The 21,844-nt window shown below is 47.3% G+C and overlaps 1 protein-coding gene and 1 non-coding gene across 2 annotated transcripts; one reads left to right on the top strand and one right to left on the bottom strand.

The window, feature by feature from the left end:
- Positions 1 to 341: 341 nt before the first annotated feature.
- TRNAG-GCC (transfer RNA glycine (anticodon GCC)) lies at positions 342 to 412 on the top strand. The gene has a single exon. It is a non-coding gene; the product is annotated as a tRNA-Gly (tRNA).
- Positions 413 to 3,791: 3,379 nt separating this feature from the next.
- On the bottom strand, positions 3,792 to 14,002 carry FCGR2A (Fc gamma receptor IIa). The gene is made up of 5 exons (XM_060033127.1): positions 13,822 to 14,002; positions 12,545 to 12,565; positions 10,722 to 10,979; positions 6,441 to 6,695; positions 3,792 to 5,338 (listed from the first exon to the last, which is right to left on the bottom strand). Exons 1-5 carry the CDS (start codon positions 13,931 to 13,933, stop codon positions 5,160 to 5,162), a joined length of 825 nt encoding a protein of 274 aa, XP_059889110.1. The 5' UTR covers positions 13,934 to 14,002; the 3' UTR covers positions 3,792 to 5,159.
- Positions 14,003 to 21,844: the final 7,842 nt, after the last annotated feature.

The following is a 21,844-nucleotide window of genomic DNA, read 5'->3' as shown; positions in this document are numbered from 1 at the left end:
TTCTAAGGGCGAGCGGTTGGGGCAGAATTCAGGTAAAGCAAAAACTTCTCAAGAAAACAGTTCTTCCTCTGGGTGGTTCAAGAGGGCTGATCAGAGTCCAGCGGCTCGAGAAGAGCCGGAAAGCATGTCACCATGCGAATAGAGCCATGGCCTCGAGGCAGGGGGTTAAATAGTAGTTTTTTTGATTAAGGCTTAATTATTATGTTGTTCTTGTTTTGAAACCTAAAGGCAGTGTTTTCGAAATTGTGGCTAAGAGGCGTGGCCCGATTTCTGTTCTGGAGTGAAACTAGGGCCAGAGACGACTTTAAAAGATGGTACTCTGAGCTGCGTCACCGCTAGGGGCATTGGTGGTTCAGTGGTAGAATTCTCGCCTGCCACGCGGGAGGCCCGGGTTCGATTCCCGGCCAATGCAGTGTATTTCTTTCTTCCAGGCTATTCTAATTTTAAAAAATTTGTATTGGAGTACAGTTGATTTAAAATGTTGTATTAGTTTCCGCTGTACAGCAAAGTGAATCACTTATACATATATCCAATCTTTTTTTAGATTCTTTTCCCATATAGGTCATTTACAGAGTACTGAGAAGAGTTACCTAGGTCCTTATTAGTTATCTATTTTACATATAGTAGTGTGTATATGTTAAGACTTTTTCTATTCTAGGATTTGTGACACTGAAATAAACAAAACCAGTTAGTTGAAGGCTGGGTTCGTTTGGTTTTTGTTCCTTTACCAAGTCGCATTCCTGAGAGGAGCCGGAACCTGGTGTTGTGGCTTGGGGACCCAGGCGTGACCTCTCCACCCAGCCCTGGAAAGAACACAGCACAGGAGGAAGGAGCATGTGGATGGATGAACTGTGGTGAAAATGTCCCTCCTGTGGTTGAGCCTCCTCCCTGGGCCAGTGTCTCCAAGGAGCATCGTCCCAAGGGGCCGGTTGGAAAGGCACAGTGTGCGTTTTTCTCTGAGGCCTGGACGGGTTCCCAGCCAGAGCCCAGGACGGACGTGGGGAGTAAATTCCTGGAGGCTGCAGTCCATCCTATGCCCTGAAGGCCAGGGGAGGATATGAGTTCACTGGTCAGTAAAGCCACATTTGTTCCCATCAGTGCTATGGCCTTGCAAAGTGAGTCTTTGCTATGTCTCACTTTCCTTAATCCAGAATATCCCATTTGAATTTTTTGGTGTTTCTATTTGGCGTGGACTCCCAAAAAGCCAAAAGAAGGAGACTTTTTGGAGACATGAGGATGGAAATGGAGGAAAGAGAAGCAAATGTTCTCTATAACCTCCCCATGGGGGAAGGAACTCTGGTTTCCTGCATGACAGACAGGGATAGTCACCACTATACTAAGAGCACAGTACCCAGGGGAACATGATACATTCTAATGTTAAACTCTAGTAGCTTCAACTATTATGTAATATATTATTATTCACCCGATTCAAAGGCAACTCCTAATTTTTAAAAAGAGGAACTAAAAACCTTTGCTCTGTAAATGGGTCTTTTCTCCTCAGATGGCTCAGAACTCTATGGAATGCTTCACGGCCTTTGAAGAGGGAGGAGGGAGTCAGGATGCAGATGTCAGTCCCATTTCTGGACTGGAAAAAAGGGAATGTTTGAAGACATATGCAATGAGTGGCTTCCATGGTGGAAAATCATATCAACCTGTTTTATAACCCAGGAGGGAGAGAAGCTGTCAGCTTTAAATTCATTCACTTTCGGTGTTTAGGCTGCCCAGGCCTGCGTGTCAAAGTTAGGACATTTTAGGCAAGAGCCTGCAAGAAAAGGGTGCTCACTTCAGAAAGGAAAAGGTGGCCTGGCCTGGGGTCTGTGCCCTGGACTGTTCAGGGGCTGCCTTGTCAAGCTACTCCGACCTTCTCTCCCAGCCCTCAGCAGCCTCAAAACCCCACCTGCACATCTACCCCCAAGAGCTCCAGGTATAGCCCTAAAGCAAGCACCTCTGTACCTAGACACAGCATCACACAGGCATGCTTCCAATGTCATTCACTTTATTTTTTAATTCATAATAGAGAAGCTTATTATGCAATGCAAATTTTAAACATACACTTAAACATATCCACTTATGTTTAGTAACTTAGATTGAGTGTCTTTAAAAGTAGAACAGGGATTTCCCTGGTGGCGCAGTGGTTGAGAATCTGCCTGCAAATGCAGGGCACACGGGTTTGATTCCTGGTCCACGAAGATCTTACATGCCACGGAGCAACTAAGCCTGTGCGCCTACAGCCTGAGCTCTCCAACAAGAGAAGCCACTGCAATGAGAAGCCCACGCACCACGACGAAGAGTAGCACGTGCTCACCGCAACTAGAGAAAGCCCGCGCGCAGCAACGAAGACCCAATGAGGCCAAAATAAATAAATAAATTTATTTTTTTTAAAAGTAGAAGAGACATTCAAGTGATGACTTAAAAGGCCATTGTGGGGCTTCCATGGTGGCGCAGTGGTTGAGAGTCTGCCTGCCGATGCAGCAGACACGGGTTCGTGCTCCGGTGCGGTAAGATCCCACATGGCGCGGAGTAGCTGGGCCGGTGAGCCATGGTCGCTGAGCCTGCGCGTCCGGAGCCTGTGCTCTGCAACGGGAGAGGCCACAACAGTGAGAGGCCCACGTACCGCAAAAAAAAAAAAAAAAAAAAAAGGTCATTGTGGAGGGATGCTCTTGACCCAAAACTGAGCACAAAAAGCAAGTTGTAGAACAAAATGTATAGTAGGATCCGCCATATATAAAGATCTGTGATACCAACTATCTGTACATCCTTGAACAAGTCATTTCAACCATCTGGGCTATACCTTTCTCAATTTTAAGATGACAAGATTGAATTTCATCATTTCTGACACTTTCTAGCTTTAAAAATCTCTGATTTCATCCAGGAGCAAAAGGGGATTCCTGTTTCCCCTAAACTATGTACCTGCTCTATACCCAAATAAATCCTGCTTCTGTTAATAAGAAAAAGAGGAGTGATCCGCTGTGTCTATGAGATAGCGCCATATATACTTTATTCATTTTTACCCCTCACAGTGGTACAGTAAGAAATGTTAGTGTGACAGACATTGATGATGCTCACCAATGTTTATGATTCTCCTCCTTCTAGCCTCAGAAAGGGATTGCAATTCCATGCCTCTTGAGATCAGGTCATATGACTTGCTTTGATCAATGAAATGTAGGTATGTGTGATATGTTACTACTGGGCAGAGGGCATTTAATTACCATCCTCACTGCTGTTCTCTTTGTCTTCCTTGGCAATGTGTGGTAGCTGGTGTTGAAATGGAAGTATAAACCTGAGCCATCCCATGAAAGACAGCTTCCTGGGGAGTCTTTCAGGAAGACTGGAAGCAGAAAATGAATGAGAAATAAACCTTTGATGTTTTATGCCACTGAGATTGTATTTTTACAGCATATGAGCTTAATATACTGGCTACAGCTGGTCAAATGGGATTATCCCCATTTTTTTTTTCTGATGTGACTAGCCACAAAAATATAACTCACTCAGTTCTACCTTCTAGTCCACCCCCACTCCACCTTAGACCTTCTTACCTTTTTTTTCAGTTACTATAGTAAAAGCAATCTTATCTATTTAAGGGGAAAATGCCAGCCAAATAGTGTGCTCCAAAGACATCAGGTTCCATGAGCATTTATTAAACGCCTATTATGTTCCAAAGACATTATGCTTCCATATATGTTGTTACACTTTAACCTCACACGATATCCCTGGGGAGGGAGATAAAGATATTACCATTTTACAGAAGAAGAATCTAATTCAGAAAATAGTTGAATGAATTCTTCAAGACAAACCAGCTAGCAAATGTAGAAATGAAACACAAATCCAGGTTGTTTGGCTCTCTTTTCTGTATGCTTTTCACAATACTACTCTACAGGCTTAGGAAGTCAATTCAATTAAAGGAGAGTAGGTCCAACTGATATACTACTTTAAAAGATGTGATGGGTGAAAGTAAATAATACTGAGTTTAGGCAAATATATTCAAAGCTGAAATGCATGTACTAGTGGTATGTATTGGGTAGTATCTAATAGGGTGTTCAATAGTATTGAATTGGACCTCTGCTTCTGGGAAGATGGAGTAGATGTACCTAAAAATGTCTCTAATTTCAAATGCTAAAGAATTTACTCATTCCACAAATATGTATTGAGTGCTTTATCAAGTGCCAGACATTGACCTTGACTCTAAGTATATGGTAGTGAACAAAACAGACAAAGGCCCTGCTCTCCTGGAGCATATTTTAATGGGAGAGGGGGTAGTCAGTTGGTGATACATACAATAGGGGGAAAATACAGCAGTAAACAATTAAACAAGTGAACATATGGTACTCCAGTTGGTGATGAGTACAATGGGGAAAATAAAGGAGAGCGGGATTAGGAGATGGTGGAGGAGTGGGGTTATACCGAATGATCAAGGAGACCTCACTGATAACATGATATTTGAGTAAAGACCATGATGAAGCATGATGTAGATATCTGTAAGAATGAACATTTCAGAAACAGTAAATAACATATAAACCTGTAGCAGAAGTATAATTGAAGAGTTCAAGGAAGCAAAGGGAGAGCAGTAGATGAGGCTAGAGAAGCACTGAGGAACAAGATAATGTAGTGCCTTGTAGAACATTACAAAGGCTTTAGCTGTTACTTTAAATGCAAGAGGGAAGCTATTGCATGGCTTCAAGAAAAGACGTGACAGATACAACACACATTGACTGTTATGGTGAGAATGGACTGTCAGGTGTCATGGGTGAGTGCAGGGAGAGGAGTCAGGAGGCTGCTGCAGTAATTCAAAGGAGATGATGGTGGCTTGGACCAGATGCTGGTAGTAGAGTACTGAGAAGTGGTCGGATTGTTGGATTTATTTTGAAAGTAGAAGCAGGATTTCCTGAGATTTCATATATTTGAGGAACCTCTGTCAAGGATCTGTGAAAACACATTTGCTCTGAGTCCTTGTAGAGCTGGGTGGGCTGTGACTGTGCCTTGGCCTTAGGGAAATCAGTGAAGGTAGGGCCTATTAGGATTTTAGCTCTGGAGATCACAGGCCTTTTCTTTCCCTGGAGGCTCCTTAGCCCACGTTGCTGTCAAGGTGGGGCCAGGGGAAGAGGAAAGTTATGGCCTGAAGAGATGCTGCTGCCACTGCTCTTACGCTGTGGGATGAGGGGTCATTCATCCTGAGGGCCTTGACTCCATCTGACTTTGCAGTTCTTCCAGTCTCCCGCTGAGCTTTGAAGGTCTCTCTGCACAGAAAAATACAGCTCTGTATCCACTGCAAAAAGGAGCGCCATCACCAGGCAGAAAGTGATTTGATACCAAGGTGGAGAGATGAATAGAATTGCCGGACCTAATAGGAGAGGCAGAGGGATGGGAAAAATGACAGCTGTTAAGACAGAAATTTGGAATAAACGTTCAGGTCCCCAGTGAGGAGCCTTGAAGTCACCCAAGCCAAAGACTGAGGCGAAAGCCAAGGGCAGACAGCTAACCCCGGAAGGCTTCAGAGGATCTATCCTTCATCTCTCTGCCTTTCCAAATAAAGCACTGGATCAGCATTTCCAAAGGATGACCTCAAACACATCTGTTCTGAAGGACATTAATAGAGTTATAAAGAAAAAAGGTTTTGTGGTTACCTGGGTTTAGCAAATGCATTATGAAACTTAGTTTAAAAGTTTCCTTTAAGACAGGACTTCTTGAAGCCTTTACTCTGAATTATGAATATAAAAGGAGAGGAACAGAGTATGTAGTGTGTTCTGCATGAATTTGATCACAGAACCCTTCATTCTGAAAGCCCTCTCAAGGAGTTATGTGATTGGGGAACAGCCTTTGGGAAACATTGAACTAAGGAATCCACAGACCACATCAGCACATCTTCACTCACCACCTCCTCCGAGCCCAGGACTGGGTATTCACTAACCACCATTAGTCTGGCATAAATAGCTTGTGATGCTGTCTGAAAGGGTATGATATGGGTCCCACAATGTACAATTTCTCAAGAACAGGCAGAAGCCTCTTTCTTTGTATGTAGAGAGAGATTCTCATGCCAACGTGGCCACTCTGAGCTAAGATTTGAGCCTAGGCTGAGAGGTTCAGTAGGGAGACACAAGCAAGCATAAGACACCTACAGGGACATATGATAAAGTGGTTTGAATAAGGTGGAAAAGAGGGAGAGCGGCAATGTCTGGTGGATGGATATGGAGGATGAAAAGGTGGCTTCTGTCCCCTAAGAGTTAAAACTCCAAATGAAGGACACCCATTTCTATAATCCCTGAGAAATGAGCTGGAACAGAGCTGCAAATTCACACAGCAATTAGGTCAAGCTAGAATTTCCTGTTGATGTTAAACAGGCATGCTCGTGAGAACAAAGGTTCTGAAGTACAAAAAAGATCAGTAATCCTCTAACTACCTATCCTTCCGAGGTGTAAAGCTCCTTGAACAGCATTGGTTCCCACCTTGGACAGTGATGGTCACAGGCTGTGATGAGTACACCGTCTGCCCGATAAATCCCGTGCAGTGGTACTCGCCACTGTGACTGAGGTTTGCTCGTGGGATACAGAAGTTGGAACGCAGATGGGAAAACGTCTTGGATTTTCCATTCTGGAAGAATATGACCTTATTCAGAGAACTGTTTCTCCAGCTGTGGCACCTCAGCACGATGGGCTCCCCTTCCTGGAACACGAAGCTAGGGGTCTGGAGCAGCAGCCAGTCTGAAAGACACAAAGGGACCCCAGGACCCAGGAGGTCTTCACTCAAATCCGAGACCCAGACCATCCTTACTGGTGGGCCACTGTGTGTGGAGGGAAGAGCTTAAGTTTGGAATCAGACACCCCTGCTCTGTAATTCTAGCTCCATCATGTATGAGCTCTGTGATCTTGGGCAAATAGTTTAACTCTTCTGGGCCTCCGTTTCCTTGTACGTGAAAAGAGTCACAATAATACCATTAGCTATCTACAGTAGTTCCTGGCACACAGTAGGTGCTCAGCATATGCTTGTCTTCCTGTTCCTGTCCTGCCCGACAGGCTTCTTTCTGCAGGAGGGATACAGGAGACCCAGGAGTACAGTCCCTTCCCTGAGGGAGGGAGGGAGGGAAGGACCCAGTCTGACATAGGAGACAACATGTGGGGGGAACACAGCAGAGTCAAGTGTCTTTGGGGAAAGTCACGGACATCTAACAAATGTTAGCTTATTTGGTGCATGTTAGTAAATATGGCATTTCACTTCAGCAGGGACTTTGGCAGCAGTGACACGCGTGGGCCATTAGCCTGCTGTGTACTTTTTTCCCCCGATTTTCATCCTTTTACTGAGGAAAAAGATATTTACTTTCTTTGTCGTATAGGGAATAGAGGCTAAGGTGGGTACTTATAATCTGACCTCAGCCCACACACTCCTTTTTCCTAAAGCTATAGGACAGAGTAGAGTTGGAATTGGAAAGAAAGGGTAGAAAACAACAGATATGTTGGAAGGGAGTCGGGACATGAGAAAGAAATGACAACAGCCATACGTGTGCTACTCAACCACGCTCAGCCCCTTCAGCAGATCGGAATGATGCCAAAACAGTCTCTACACTGGCTGCTGAGCCTGCCGCAAGTGCAGGTGAAAATGCTCAATACTGAGGGTCGGAGTGACAACAAAGAGAAAACTCTGGGCCACGGCTACAGTGGGACAATCCACAGGGAAGGTGGGGAGCACCACATCTTGCTACTTGGGTCACACAAGCTGGAAAACCCCACCTCTCCCACTGGGGAGGCACCCCTGCGTTCCACCCATTTCCTCCCATACCATCCTGTGTATCCCTCCTCTTGAGGAACTCGGGCCCTGGCTAGACATTCCACTCCAGGATTAGGTGAGCAGTCCTGGTTCCCTAGACTGCCTCTCTTATAAAGGTTGGATTGGGGTAGGTGGGAATGCTGAGAATTGTGAAGTTTTTTTTTTTTTTTTTTTTTTGGCGGTACGCGGGCCTCTCACTGTTGTGGCCTCTCCCTCTGCGCAGCACAGGCTCCGGACGTGCAGGCTCAGTGGCCATGGCTCACAGGCCCGGCCACTCTGCAGCATGTGGGATCCTCCCGGACCGGGGCACGAACCTGTGTCCCCTGCATCGGCAGGCGGACTCTCAACCGCTGCGCCACCAGGGAAGCACGTGAAGATTTTTTTTAATGAAGTAGAACCCGGAGAAAATGTCAAAGCTGCTTCCATGTAGCGCCAGCAACCAATTCTTGCAGTTCTCCTCCCTGTCTGGGTAATCCCCTCTACTGAAGGTGCACATCATTGGAACAGCACTTTCTTCTCAGCAAAGTCTCTACTGGTACCAGGTTGTAACCTGGACAGTGGAAGTGTCAGCCTTAGGCTGGTTTGTGCACGAGGGCCACCTTAGGTCTCCTCGAGGACAATTTCTTGGTGCAGATCTTGAGGGCAGGGCCCAGCTTCATGGTCACGGCACTCACGAGGTGTTCTTTAAGTCAGAAAAGGGCCTTTCCATCCATCTCCTGGGAAACTCCTCTGCAATCTCCTGGAAGCCTTGTAGAGAAGCAATAAACTCATACAACTCCTCTGCACTCCAGTGGCTAAGATTACTGGACAGGAACACAGGGTTGATGCCATGAGTGCTGGTGGAGGCACAGCTGTATGGAGGTTCCTGGGTCACATGCCCCATGTCCAGCTCTCACCGATAAAGGCCCAGGGACATTGGAGAGAGTTCTTTACCGTGACTGGAATTCTCTGAACCCCAGCTAGAGTCCTCTTGACCCCTGTGGCACTTGCCCTGGATCTTAGCATGGGTGATGGCAGAGGAGCTGCAGCAGGGTCCATGTTTGGGATGCAGGCAAGGGCTCCACCACTCCTGTGCCTCTCCTGGGATGGCTCCAAGCACCACCTATTCCTGAGGAGGGCCACTGACCCAAAGGCCCAGGTGGGTGGCCACTTCTGCCTGCTCTTCCCACTGCCCCCACCAGCTGGACTAAGGCTAAAGAACTGGCCTGAGGCCCTACAGGGAACCTGAGCCACAGCTAGGGCCTGGCTAGAGGCCTGGGGGAGGCTAAACAGGGGAATAGCTTTCTGGGTGGAGCTTTGGGCTAAGCCTGTTGCTCCTCAGTGCCAAGTTCTCTACCTAAACTGCATCTACATGGCCTCCAGCAGCCTGAGCAGACAGCCCCTCCTGCTGGACTACTGCCACTGCCCTAATAGGCATCAGGATGAGTTGAGAAGCTAGAGGCACATGCTGGGCCAAGGTCTGGTTTACCTGGAATAGGTTTCCCAGCTGTGGTCTTGGATACATCTGGGCCTGGGACAGGTTGAGGGGGAGGAGGTGGTGTTCCCCAGTAGCACAGATTGGGTCACAGTGGTAACGCTGGGAGGGTTCACTCCGGGATTGGCTGGTGAGCTGGGAGGCTGATGCTGTGGCCAGATTGACTGAGGCCTGGGTGGTGCTCAGCTGCTCGCTGCGCTGGTGTTTGGGGGAGCTGGCCTGCCGTGTGGCTGCTAGATAGCAGCCAGGCTATGCAGCCGGGCCTGCTGAGCTGCTGCTGGACACGAACTGCTGGAGATACTGAGGCCCACAGAGCTGCCCCTGCAGGGCCTGCTCTGCCTGCTGTTCATACCGTGGCACTGAGCTGTCTGGGAACGAGCGCTACCACCTGAGTCGGGACTCCCACTGGTGCAGTCGGCATTCTGTTGACTCTAGTCTCCATGACAGTGGTTCAGGGTCCCCATGGCTGGTGCTCTGGCTCCAGGCCTTCTAGCTCTTCACCTGGGTCCTTCAGGGTGGTGTCCACCTCATGTGCCAGGGCTCCTTGTCAACGCGCCTGCTGGTCGGGTGGGAACTTACACAGTCTCGGGGGAGGGATCCCTCACCTCCACCCCCTCCTAGAGAGGAGGAGCACTGAGGTTGAGGCCCTGCCAGGCCTCTGGGACTTCCCTCCAGGACTGTCTTTTCCTGCTGAGCACAGAGGGTAGAGATAGCAGGCCTGGAGCCGCAGGCCCACCGGGCCTAGATACCTTTGAGGAGAATTTGAGAATTGGGTGAGGGAAGGGGACTAAGTGAAGAATAGCACTGACAATATTCATCATAATCACACTGCAGCTTTCCTCTATGGAGAACGTATTTCTTGCCAGGAGCTTTGGAGGATCATTGATCTGCTCAGCAAACATTTATTAAGCCCTGTCCCGTGCCTGGGGCTGGATATAAAAGGTGGTTAAGACACAACTTTCACCTCAAGTTGAACAGAGGGCAGGGGGGCAGGGAAATGCTGATTCTCACCGGGACCTGATGGGGGAGGCAGAGTATCTCCACTGAGCTGATGAGGAAACCAAAGCTCAAAGGTAAATGAAATCATCATGTTTACGTGGCTATAATTTCCAGGGCTAGGATTCAGTTGTGGTCTGTCTGTGCATCTGACTCTGCCATAAAAATGGAAGGATTTCTATGAACTAGGGATTTCCTTCTGCTTCTCTCATACCCACCTGCCTGTCAGTGGCCTTGTCCCCTTCTTGCCCAGTCAGCACCGAAACAACAGAGCCCAACATATTCTGAGAAATCTCTTAGGAACTTCCACCTCACCACACATACTAAGCAATGGGGTGCGTGAAAAGGGAAATCAGTGGACAAAAACCCCTTCAAACAACTCACAGCCATGCTTCCCAGTAAGCAGGCAATTCCCCTTTCCGAAAAACCTCTGCCATGTAAGCAGATGTCTTCTATCCTTGTTCTCCCAGACTCTCCCAGGCCTTCCTCCACTGACCGGAAGTCACGTACAGATGCACAGGGTCGCTGAGGCTGGTCTGCTCTCTCTGACACCTGTAGTCTCCGCTGTCATTGCTGCTGGCCTTAAAGCTATAACTGGACTGGTTCTGGCTCTGGATGAAGCTCCCATTATGGAACCACAGGGTGAGGTTGCCTTCATACAAGCTGGTCCCCTGACACATCAGCGTCACGTAATCCTCCTTGAGCACATTGATCCACGCAGGCTGAATGCTCACCACAGCCTTCGGGAGACCTGCTGAGGGGCAGAGAAGGCAGCATGAGGAAAGGGACCCCAAGGGCCTAAGCAGACCCCAAATCTCAGATGATGGAAAACTGTGGCCATGCTGGAGACATCAAGAAAGGAACCCAACCCAGAACTCTTGTGCAACCAAAGGCAGTTCCTCCAACTCGTGCAGCCCAAACAGGGGCCCCCAGGAACCCAGATTCTCTCAGGGAGCTTGCCTCCTCCCCAGGGGAGAAGACAAGAGGTAGGGGAATGGGAGAGGGGGCAAGCGAACACACACGCACACGCACACACACACACACACACACACACACACTACACATACATCCTTTGGGGAATCACTTTCCTTCCCTGTAAGCTGAGGCATTTGGACACTAGTGGATAAACTCTCTCCACAGCTGGAAGAAGACAAATGGGGACATCTGGTGGAGGTGCCAGGCTGACAGCCAGACACCACGTTTCTGTTCTGACTTCTTCCATTCTTTTTGTTTAAGATGTATTTATTTCTAAATAAAAAGAAATAAATACATTAAAAAAAAAAGAATGGAAGGAGTCAGATCAACAACACAAAAGCTGTATTTATTTATTTTTTTTTGGCTGTGTCGGGTCTTAGTTGTGGCATGAGGGATCTTCGTTGCGGTGCGGGATCTTTCCTCATGGTGCGCGGGCTTCTTTCTAGTTATGGCGTGTGGGTTTTCTCTTCTCTAGTTGTGACGCGCAGGCTCTGTAGTTTGTGGCCCAGGGGCTCCAGTTGAGGAATGGGCTTAGTTCCCTGACCAGGGATCGAACCTGCGTCCCCAGCATTGTAAGGCAGATTCTTTCCCACTGGACCACCAGGGAAGTCCCCATTCTTTCTCCTTTAGAATAGACCTGTCCTGACACCCAAGCACAGAGGAGTCTCTGTGGCCTCAGAAGAATAAGAAAGAGGAGAAAGGCTGGCAGGCCAGTCTAGGGAGCCCTGCGTTCAGTGGCCCATGTAGAGCCCCATCCCACTACCAGTCCTGGGAGGTGGAGAGGTTAGTGGTGCAGGGAAAGCAGTGCCCAGCCGTGTTCATCCCACCAGAACTGGCGGTATCTCCTATTTGTGTCCAGGGGAACAGGCCCTGAAGCCTACAGATACATGAAGAGTAAAAGATTTACCAATGCAGACATAAAGTGAGGAAAATACAACAGCAGCAGAGCAAATGAACTAACGTGTCAGATATGTTATGGGGATAACATAAGCAGATCATGTGATTTTGTACGCAACTGAAACTAAAATGGCCTGGGCTTGTGATTTAGTTTGGAAAGAGGAAGGCGACTGAGACAGAGGACAGTTATATTCTGTGACAGGATCTGTGAGGTCTCACCGTAACAGAAGCATAAGGGCTGAGGCACCTGTGTCCCATGGCTGTGCGTCCCCGGCTTCCCTGGGAGGAAGGAAAGGGGAGGACATAGCAGGGGGTGGGGCAGGGCATCTAGTGGGAGCAATTACTCTTTCCTGGCTCTACCTCGGTCCTGGATTACAGGACAGACAGGGTGCAGGGACCAGAGAGAGAGGGTAGCTGGGGGAGGGAGAGGATGTGATGAGCAGTTACCAGGTTTCCCAACAACAGGAGCTGTAAAAGAGAAAGCAAAGATCAGCCTGGTGTTTAGATATGATGATTCATCATTATAAATAATCACCTCCTTGCAAATCCCCTTAACTCTCTTGATGGTCTCTGTCTGCATTACGTTCACCTGGGTTTCCATGTCTTTACTTGTTCAGCTGTGCGTTAATGGAATTACCACACAGGGGCCAGATTGGTATCTCTATAAATCTACTGTCTCCATATTCAGAAAGACTAAATTGCCATTGTGACACTTTAGTAAATTTGCTCTGCTGTGCTTGGTCTTTTCTTCACTTCTGTCTGCAGTGCAAGGAGGATGCACGATTCCTCTGGTCCCACAACTGATTCTAGAGTTGCCTGGCTTATGTATTCTCTGATCCCCATCCCCTGGATAACCCACACCCTCCTGTGCTTTTGCCCAGGGGAATCTCCTTTCACATAAAGAGAATAGGCTTCTGCTGCCTGAAGTGGTTTCAGGAGCACAGAGAACAGCCACTGCCCCCAACCATGTGTTTTATTGCTTCCCCCCACCTCCTATTGGCCTAAGACAGCATTAGCCCTCCCGTCTAAGATATGGTCCCAGTGAAACACAATTTCTAAGGAAGGTAAACACCTTGGCCACTCATTAGTCCTTCAAGTCTAGGTCACTAGACTTTGCTCGCAGCTGGCTCTGCTCTGGCGGGTAGCAGAGCACCAGGGACCTCGGTGCACAGTGAAATTGGGCAAAAGACTTAAAAAAAAATGAACTCTGCTGGGCTTCCCTGGTGGTGCAGTGGTTAAGGATCCACCTGCCAATGCAGGGGACACGGGTTCGAGCCCTGATCCGGGAAGATCCCACATGCCGGGGAACAACTAAGCCCGTGTGCCACAGCTACTGAGCCCACACACCTAGAGCCCACTCTCTGCAATAAGAGAAGCTACCGCAATGAGAAGCCCGCGCACCACAACGAAGAGTAGCCCCTGCTCTCCACAACTAGAGAAAGCCCGTGTGCAGCAAGAAAGATCCAACTCAGCCAAAACTAAATAAATAAGTTAATAAAAAAAAATAAACTCTGCCAATTTCATAATTTGGCAAGGCCAGCAAGGTTGTCAGAATCTGATTTTCATCAGCCTGCCTTCACCCTCCTGACTTTCCTGACGTGCTTCCCACCCCAGCCCTCATCCTTGCCCAAGCTCAGCCCCAACCGAGGTGACAGCAGCTGAGTTAGAAAAGCATGCCTGCCTCTGTCCCTGCTCCACTGCCCCTCCTGGGGACCCTGCCTCACCGAGGAATAGCAGAGCCGTCCACAGTAGCATGTGGCCCAAAGGATGGCAGGATGTGCAGGCAGCTCGGTCACTCCTGGCAGCAGGGAGGGCTAGGAATGAGGGGATCCCCATCACCTCCTGGAGCAAGCAGGTTGCCTCTGACAGCCCAGCACAGCAGGCACAGACTTCTCTGGAGGCTTGACAGATTCCACCCCAGAGAACAGACAAATTCTGGAGTCCAAAAGAGGAAGTGAAAAGAAGTGTTGTTTTTGTCATTGACTCCTCCCCTTCCACCCTCTTTCGTCTCAACTTTTCCATCCCAGAAGTTTCAGGGTTTCCCAGAATCAATCTGGCTCAGTCCCACTCCAAATTCAGAGAAAATGTGGAAACTGGGAAACAGATTCTCCTCTTCCTCTGGGGCCACAGCTGGGCTCAGCCTCTGGGAGGAAGAGGGGAATAAATGATCACCCAAACTCAGCTCAGAACCTCCTGTCTGTCTCTCTGCTTAGAAAAGGTGATGGAGGAGAGTGTGTCAGCAGACTCCCCGTACTTCTACATCTATTTAGAGGTGCAGACACTGGCATCAGACTCCTCCTGAGATCGAGCATAGCGACCTGAGGCCAGCCCCCACCATTTGATTTTCTTTATTATAGTAACCCTGACTCTGTTTTGGATTGTGCAACAAGGACAAAGACGTGTGTCAGAGTGGCAATAGGATGATCACACCCATCCTCTTATCCCCGTTGTCGTTCACTCTTGTACTCATTCCTCCAACAAATATCTTTGAGCAGCAATTAGTGCCCTGGTTCTTTATCTTTCTTACCCATCACTGTTCCTATCACTATGGCATGGTCAAAGAGCAGGGCTTTAGAGCTGTGTAAATCTCATTTTGAATGACAGGTAGCTTCTCAGAACTACAGATTCCTCATCTGTATAAATGAAGATTAGCATGCCTGTCCTTCAAGCAGGGTTTCTCAGCCTCAGTACTATTGACATTTGGGGCCAAATAATTCCCATTGTGAGGACCTGTCCTATACACTGTAGGATGTTTAGAAGCATCCCTGACCTCTACCCACTAGATGCCAGGGGCACCCGCTAGCTGTGAAAATAAAAATGTCTCTAGACATTGGCAAATGTTCTCTTGGGGTCAACATTGCCCCCGGTTGAGAACCACTGCACTCAAGGTTTTTGAAAATTAAAAGAGAATTTGTGTGCTAGCGAAGTCCCTAGTGCATTGTGGGCATCAAGTCAATGCTAGTTTCCCTTTTTTGCTTTCTGTTGTCATCCTCATCGACATTTGTTCACCCTCAACATCCCCAGAACATGAGTTGCTCTGGGATCTCTCTTGGGGCCCTTTGCTGGGGCCTCTCTCGCAAAAGCTCTCTGAGGAAGCAAGCTGTAATATTCAAGGAAATGACATTGTGGAACCTGTTCTTACACTCTGTGGTCTTCAGAAACTGCAACAGCCCCACTCCTCTGGCCAAGGCTTTTCTACTGGCCCCGTTCTACCCCACCTCCCACCCCCAATCTACCTCCAGCCCTTATCTGATTTTTAGGTGAAAAAATTTCTTTAACCACTGAAAAGACTCCAGTGAGCTGACATAACACTTTAAAGGTTAATTTATATAATGGGACCCACACATTGGAGCCACCCCAGTGGACCAGACCACATCATAAATCTAAACTTAAGTCAGCCTGCACTTAACAGGAAAAACCTGTCCAGGGACGTAACCTACACCAATCACAATCCTCCAACTCAGCTTACCTTACTCTAGAAATTAGGACCTGTTAGCCTTACAAGGAAATTCCCAACCTCCTAGCCAGTCATGCCCTGTCTCCACGTTGCCTCTTCTAAAGCTCTGTAAAACCTGGTCTTGCCCAAATCCCTTGGGAAGAGTTCTCCACTGCTGATGAGGAACTGTACTACCTCAATCCATGGCATGTTTTCCCTTGAAGAATCTTGTAACTAAATTGTTTTAGTTTTGTCATTGGACAGGTCAGGCATATCTCATTTTATTGTGCTAACTTAACTGCACTTTGCAGGTATTGCATTTTTTACAAATTGAAGGTTTGTGGCAACCCTCGTTGAGTAAGTCTATCAGTGCCATTTTTCCCAACTGCATTTGGCTCATCTTGTGTCTCTGTGTCATATTTTAGTAATTCTCACAATATTTTGAACTTTTTCGTTATTATTATGTGTTATAATGATCTGTGATTAGTGATCTTTGATGTTATTATTGAAACTGTTTTGGTATTTTTAGCAATAGAGTCATCTTAAATTAAGGTATGTATGTTGTTTTATAGACATGAAGCTATTGCACACTTCATAGACTATGGTGTAAACGTAACTTTTATATGCACTGGGAAACCAAAACATTTGTGTCTCATTTTATTGCAATATTGTCTGTGGTCTGGAATACTGTGGTCTGGAAGCAAACCTGCAATCTTTGCAAGGTATATAGCCTGTATGGTCAATGAGGTGTGATGGGAAAACAGCCCCTGAAGGTTCCCGGGTTGGCTCCTAGATGAAGGTGAAGGTTCCTACAGAGCCACTTTAGTTTGCTACCTCTCCAGCTGCTCTCCAGTATCTCTGGTAATTTCTCTTGGATCGAGCTCCACCTAGTTCCCATTTGGAGCTCAAGTTTGTTTGTTCTAATTCTTTTAGGTGGAAATTTGGGGTGTGAGAGACTTCAGATATTTCATGGTGAGACCTAGTAGCCCACAACATTTGAGTTTATGCCCAATCTCATTACAGTGTAAGCACCTTCAGGAGGACCTGACAGATCTCAGGAACAGTGCTCAAGCAGTCAGAAACAGTAAGTCTGGTTGAACCAGGGAGAATTATTTAAATGAGGGAAAATAGGAGCCCTTGAAGCAAAAGAAAGCATGATGGCAGCCATTAGGAAACTCACAAAGCTTGAGGTAAGTCCACAGCATGAACTGCTGAGGGACTTGGGAAATTAAATTAAGACAATACACGTGGACTGTACTAAGCGCTCACCACCTCACTCTCAGACTCCTGGGCTAGGATAAGTTGGTCAAGGAATGGGTTAGATCAACAGTGGTCACATGCCAACCTCACGAAAATTTCCATGTAACAAGCTACACTGTTAAATACCACATAATCGGGGCTTCCCTGGTAGCACACTGGTTAAGAATCCACCTGCCAGTGCAGGGGACACAGGTTCAAGCCCTGGTCAGGGAAGATCTCACATGCCACAGAGCAACTAAGCCTGTGTGCCACAACTACTAATCCTGTGCTTTGGAGCCCGCAAGCCATAACTACTGAGCCCACGTGCCACAACTTCTGGAGCCCATGCCCTTAAAGCCCATGCTCCACAACAAGAGAAGCCACCGCAATGAGAAGCCCACACACCGCAACGAAGAGTAGCCCCCGCTCGCCGCAACTAGAGAAAGCCCGCACGCAGCAACGAAGATCCAACGCAGCCAAAAGTAAATAAATACATAAATTTGTTAAAAAAAAAACAAACCACATAATCTGGCGGCACATCCCTATTAGGCATTAATTTGGCTCTAAGAGATCCAAGGCTTAGCTACAGAAGTGGGACCCTCAAATATCAAAGAATTAAACTTGCCACCTTCTGGCACACCTGCCTGTCTTATGTCTGATAAATGCGGTCCAAGAAGCTACAGATATCTACAAAAATGGCAACATCTTACTAAGACAACCTAGAATGACAACGGCCATTATAGGGAATCTTCCGGTTAGACAAGATGGCTCATTTAACAGTACACTTGAAAGTAAGAGTCCTCAAATCAAACAAACAGAAAGGGATACCTATTTTAATTGGTATGCCTCCAAAAGGCTTCAAGAGTCCCAGAGAGCTTCATTGAAAGATTCATCGCAAAAGGGTAATGAGAAAGTAAAGACACGAGAGGTACCTAAAACAAAAGACTACAAGACTGATGTGACTCCTACTGCTCCCCTGTCCTCCTGTACCTGAGCACCCACATTCTGCTAATCCTCTGTCTGAATTGCCTTTCCACTCTGAAGAGACTATAGAACTGTAAACAAAAGTCTGCCAAGTTAGTGGCCTCACATATACCTTGTACTACCCTCAAAGGAGGGTCACCAAATGGCCTCTCTCAGGGTTGGTGAGACTCTGAGGGAGTCTCTGGTAAACTGCTACCAATTATTCCCTTAAGCAGCCAAGGGGACACTAAAACTAATATTAATGGAAACCCTTGTTAAATTCTGATAGATACCAGAGCTACACTCTAAATACCTCATGCTCCAGAGCCTCCAGAAGGGATCCTGGAAAAACTGGCAGAAGCTGTGAAGGATGAGAATTCTTACCACAGTCAGGTCTCCCAGATCTCTGTAGTGCCTGGTCAAGAGAGGAAAATAAAATTTCATGTTGTCCTTTCTTTTCCAAATTCAGGCTTTTTGGATTTTGGTTTTGGGGTACCTATTGGTTGTCAATTCTTCTCTCCCAGGGACAGCTATTTTCTTCTGTTTGTGTCATTTTGTGTTGAGAACTTGACTTGGCAACCATCAGGTTGGGGCCCCCAAAATATGGCCAGGCAGAAACATGGGCTTGTAGTGTAAGCCCTGACAGTTTTCTTCTTTTTTGCAATACAAGTGGCTGACTTAAGCTTTGATTGCCAAGGCATCCATTTCAAGGGGCAGCCCTTTCAAAGAAGGTTATCTCAGCTGAACACAGTACCAACGACACAAGTAAAGAGCCAGGCCACCTCCACTCACTGAGGCTCCTTTGTTTTAGAGATTTTGGTAGATTTAAATAACTGACCAATTGGTCTACATGGTTTTTGTTTTTTTCCATCCTGTCCTTTAAATTTCTGCTCTTACGTTTTAAATTCACCAATAAAGAGTGAGCCCCCAAAACCCTAAGACCCACCCTCAGCCCCAATAAAAGCAGAACCCCAGGCCCACGTGCAGTCTCTGTCTCCCCATGACCTTGCTGTGTGGCCCCAGGTGTGCTGTGTAATTTCCAGGTGTTATAAGTGATGAGCCTCTGTTTTTTTCAGTTTCCCGATGGTTACTGCTGAAGGGCATCTGGCAATATTATAAGAACCACAAGAGCTGGTCCAACCACAACACTGGTTGTTGATAGGCTGAGACTAGCACAAAACAAGGGTGCATCCCACTTATAGCTGTGGTCCTACTGACTGTTGCCAGCTCATAGGAGAATTAATCTAAGTTTTTGTCTTGGCGACTTTTGTGAGTGGCTCTGGATCTTGGGAGAGCTATTATGTTTACATCCTATTTCTTGTTTATTTATTCTTATTTTTTTTTTTTTGCGATACGCGGGCCTCTCACTGTTGTGGCCTCTCCCGTTGTGGAGCACAGGCCCCGGACGCGCAGGCTCAGCGGCCATGGCTCACGGGCCCAGCCGCTCCGCGGCAGGTGGGATCTTCCCGGACCGGGGCACGAACCGGCGTCCCCTGACATCGGCAAGCGGACTCTCAACCACTGCGCCACCAGGGAAGGGAAGCCCCAGACCCTTAACTCTTAAATCATAACTCATCTGACCTCCAGGGCTTGGCTGATCACTCTGCACTCCTATTCCAATATTCTCCGTCATGGGAATACCTCTTTCGGCGGTGCCACCTGTGCTTCTCTCAGGTTTATCTATATCTGTGGGTGATAGTACCCCCTCATGCATGGGAAACTCAATGTTTAAATACTTGGGAGGTGGTGAGAAGCTGCGGTTGAGCTAACTCTTTACGTCTCCAACTGCCCACAATCAAACCAAGTCTTCACGATGGGCTGCACCTATCTACCTACATTACAGATCAAACGGGAATTACCAGGAGGCATTCATGACTCACAATTTTCTTCCTTTGGCAGATCCCTATTTCCCAGACTAGGAGTCAGGTGATCACAGAATCCACTGCTAAAACAGTAGCTGCCCAACCAAAACCCCTAGATTCTCTGGCCAGAGCTGTTCTTGTAATAGGAAAGCCCTTGGTTGTGTTTTAGCTACGCAAGGTGTGTCTGTGCCGTAGCCAACACCACTTGCTGCACTTGGATTAACGCTTCTGGGGAGGTTGAAACTCAGTTACCTAAGATAACTAAAAAAGCCACTTTGCTTACGAAAATGTCTCCTTCAATGTGGTCTTTCTTTAATTTATTTGATCTATGTTGTTTTGGGTCATGGGGACGTGGTTTTTGAGTGCCCTCCAAATGTTGGGAATTATTCTGCTTATAGTCGTTTTAATAGTCTCCCTGGTGGTCTACATTCTCTCAAAAGCTTTCAATGCATGTGTCAGCTGCGGGAGACCAGACAAATGATCTCTGACACAAATGTCCTCCCTTCATCTAGAACGCCAAAAGTGGGATTAAGGAAACAGCTAACTACTCGACGGAGACCTCCATATCCTAACCTATGGGTTCAGTCAGAGAGCCAACCTGATTCCAATAGCAAACAGAAGCGGTAGCTCAGAGTCATGCCACTATTTTAAGTTTGATCAACACTCTTAGTACAACTGAAAGTGTGATCAAAGTGGGGTGGAATTAATAAAGTTAATTTACGTATCAGGACCCATAATATGGAGGCTGTCCCAGTGGCCCAGCCCACATCTCACATCTAAACCTAAGGCAGCCTGTACTTACAGAAAACACCTGTCAAGGTAACCTAACATACACCAATCACAATCCTCCAACTCAGTTTTAGCCAGCTTACCTTACCCTAGGAATATGGTACACTGGGTTTTCCAGTTTCAATTTTGGGGGAAAAGTTTTTATAAGCAAAATTTGGGGTGAAGGCTGCATGGTGTGTGACTTTCTTCTGATTGGTGGATGGTGAGGTAATAGGGTAGCCTTCCAGGAATCTTGTGCTCAGCATGAAGTTACCGTCTTCCACCAGGGTGGAGGACCTTAGTTTTTTGGCTGCCTTGGGTCTTTGTTGCTGCGTGTGGGCTTTCTGTATTGCAGCAAGCAGGGCCTACGCTTCACTGTGGCGTTCGGGCTTCTTATTGCGGCGGCTTCTCTTGTTGCGGGGCACCGGCTCTAGGCGCGCGGGCTTCAGTAATTGTGGCTCGTGGGCTCTAGTGCACAGGCTTAGTAGTGGTGGTGCACAGGCTTAGTTGCTCTAGCAGCATGTGGGATCTTCCCGGACCAGGGATTGAACCTATGTCCCCTGCACTGGTAGGCAGATTCTTAACCACTGCGCCACCAGGGAAGTCCTGGGGTCTTAGTTTTGAAACCAAGCAGGACCCTGTGGGGCTCATGGGCAAAGAAGCCTTTCTGTGTCCTCTGTCTATTCCTCGTTTGTAGGGAATAGACTCTAGGCTCCATGACCTTCCCTGAATTCCAAAGGGCAGATTCAAACAGTTGCTAATCAGGGAAGGGAGGGGATGCAGAGACAAGGGAGGAGCAGACAAGAAACAATAGTGCAGCCTTGGGGCAGGGTCCTGTTCCATCTCAAGGGATACACATAACAGTATCTTTGAGGTCTTCTACAGAACTAAAACCCCCAACAAATGGAAGATGAACTACTTGATGAAGCAAACCTCATTCCAGAGAGAAATTCATGGTTTGATAGCCTCAAGAACCAGAGAAGCTTAACCAGAGACCACCTGAGGCCAGATTAAAGTAGTGCAGGCCCTGCATACACCCTAATCTTATCAGCAACCCTGCCATTGAAACATGGCTACAAAACTCCTTACCAAATCCTCCTGGGTTGGGACACACAGTTTTTGAGGGGCATGAGCCTGCTGTGTCCCCCTTTGCCCAGCCAAGCAATAAAGCTATTTATTCTTTTCTACTTCACCCAAAACTCTGTCTCCAAGATCTGACTCAGTGCCCGTGCACAAAGGCTGAGTTTTTGGCCTCAGTTTCTGCAGAAGAACTCAAAGATATATGTCATATTGCTATGTATGCAATGCTATGTATACCCCTTGAGGAGGAACTAGGACTCTGGTTTTTTTTATCACTGAGCTACTGTTTCTTGACTGCTTTATTTCTGCATTCCCTCACTTCCCTAATTAAAAACTGCTTGCATCTGCCCTTTGGAACTAGAGAAGTTCTAGGAGGCTGAAACCTTTTCCCTACAAACA

This window comes from Delphinus delphis, chromosome 1, assembly GCF_949987515.2.
Source record: "Delphinus delphis chromosome 1, mDelDel1.2, whole genome shotgun sequence".
NCBI lineage: Eukaryota > Metazoa > Chordata > Mammalia > Artiodactyla > Delphinidae > Delphinus > Delphinus delphis.
Note: the sequence above shows the minus strand (reverse complement) of the source record. Positions and strands in the feature narration are given on the sequence as shown.

Bases quoted from the DNA above. Each gene is read 5' to 3' on its own strand.
- FCGR2A (XM_060033127.1), bottom strand. From the start codon at position 13,933: ATGGGGATCCCCTCATTCCTAGCCCTCCCTGCTGCCAGGAGTGACCGA. The intron at 12,566-13,821 runs GTGAGGCAGGGT...TCTCTTTTACAG, and splicing joins GACGGCTCTGCTATTCCTCG to CTCCTGTTGTTGGGAAACCT. The intron at 10,980-12,544 runs GTAACTGCTCAT...TCTGCCCCTCAG, and splicing joins TCCTGTTGTTGGGAAACCTG to CAGGTCTCCCGAAGGCTGTG.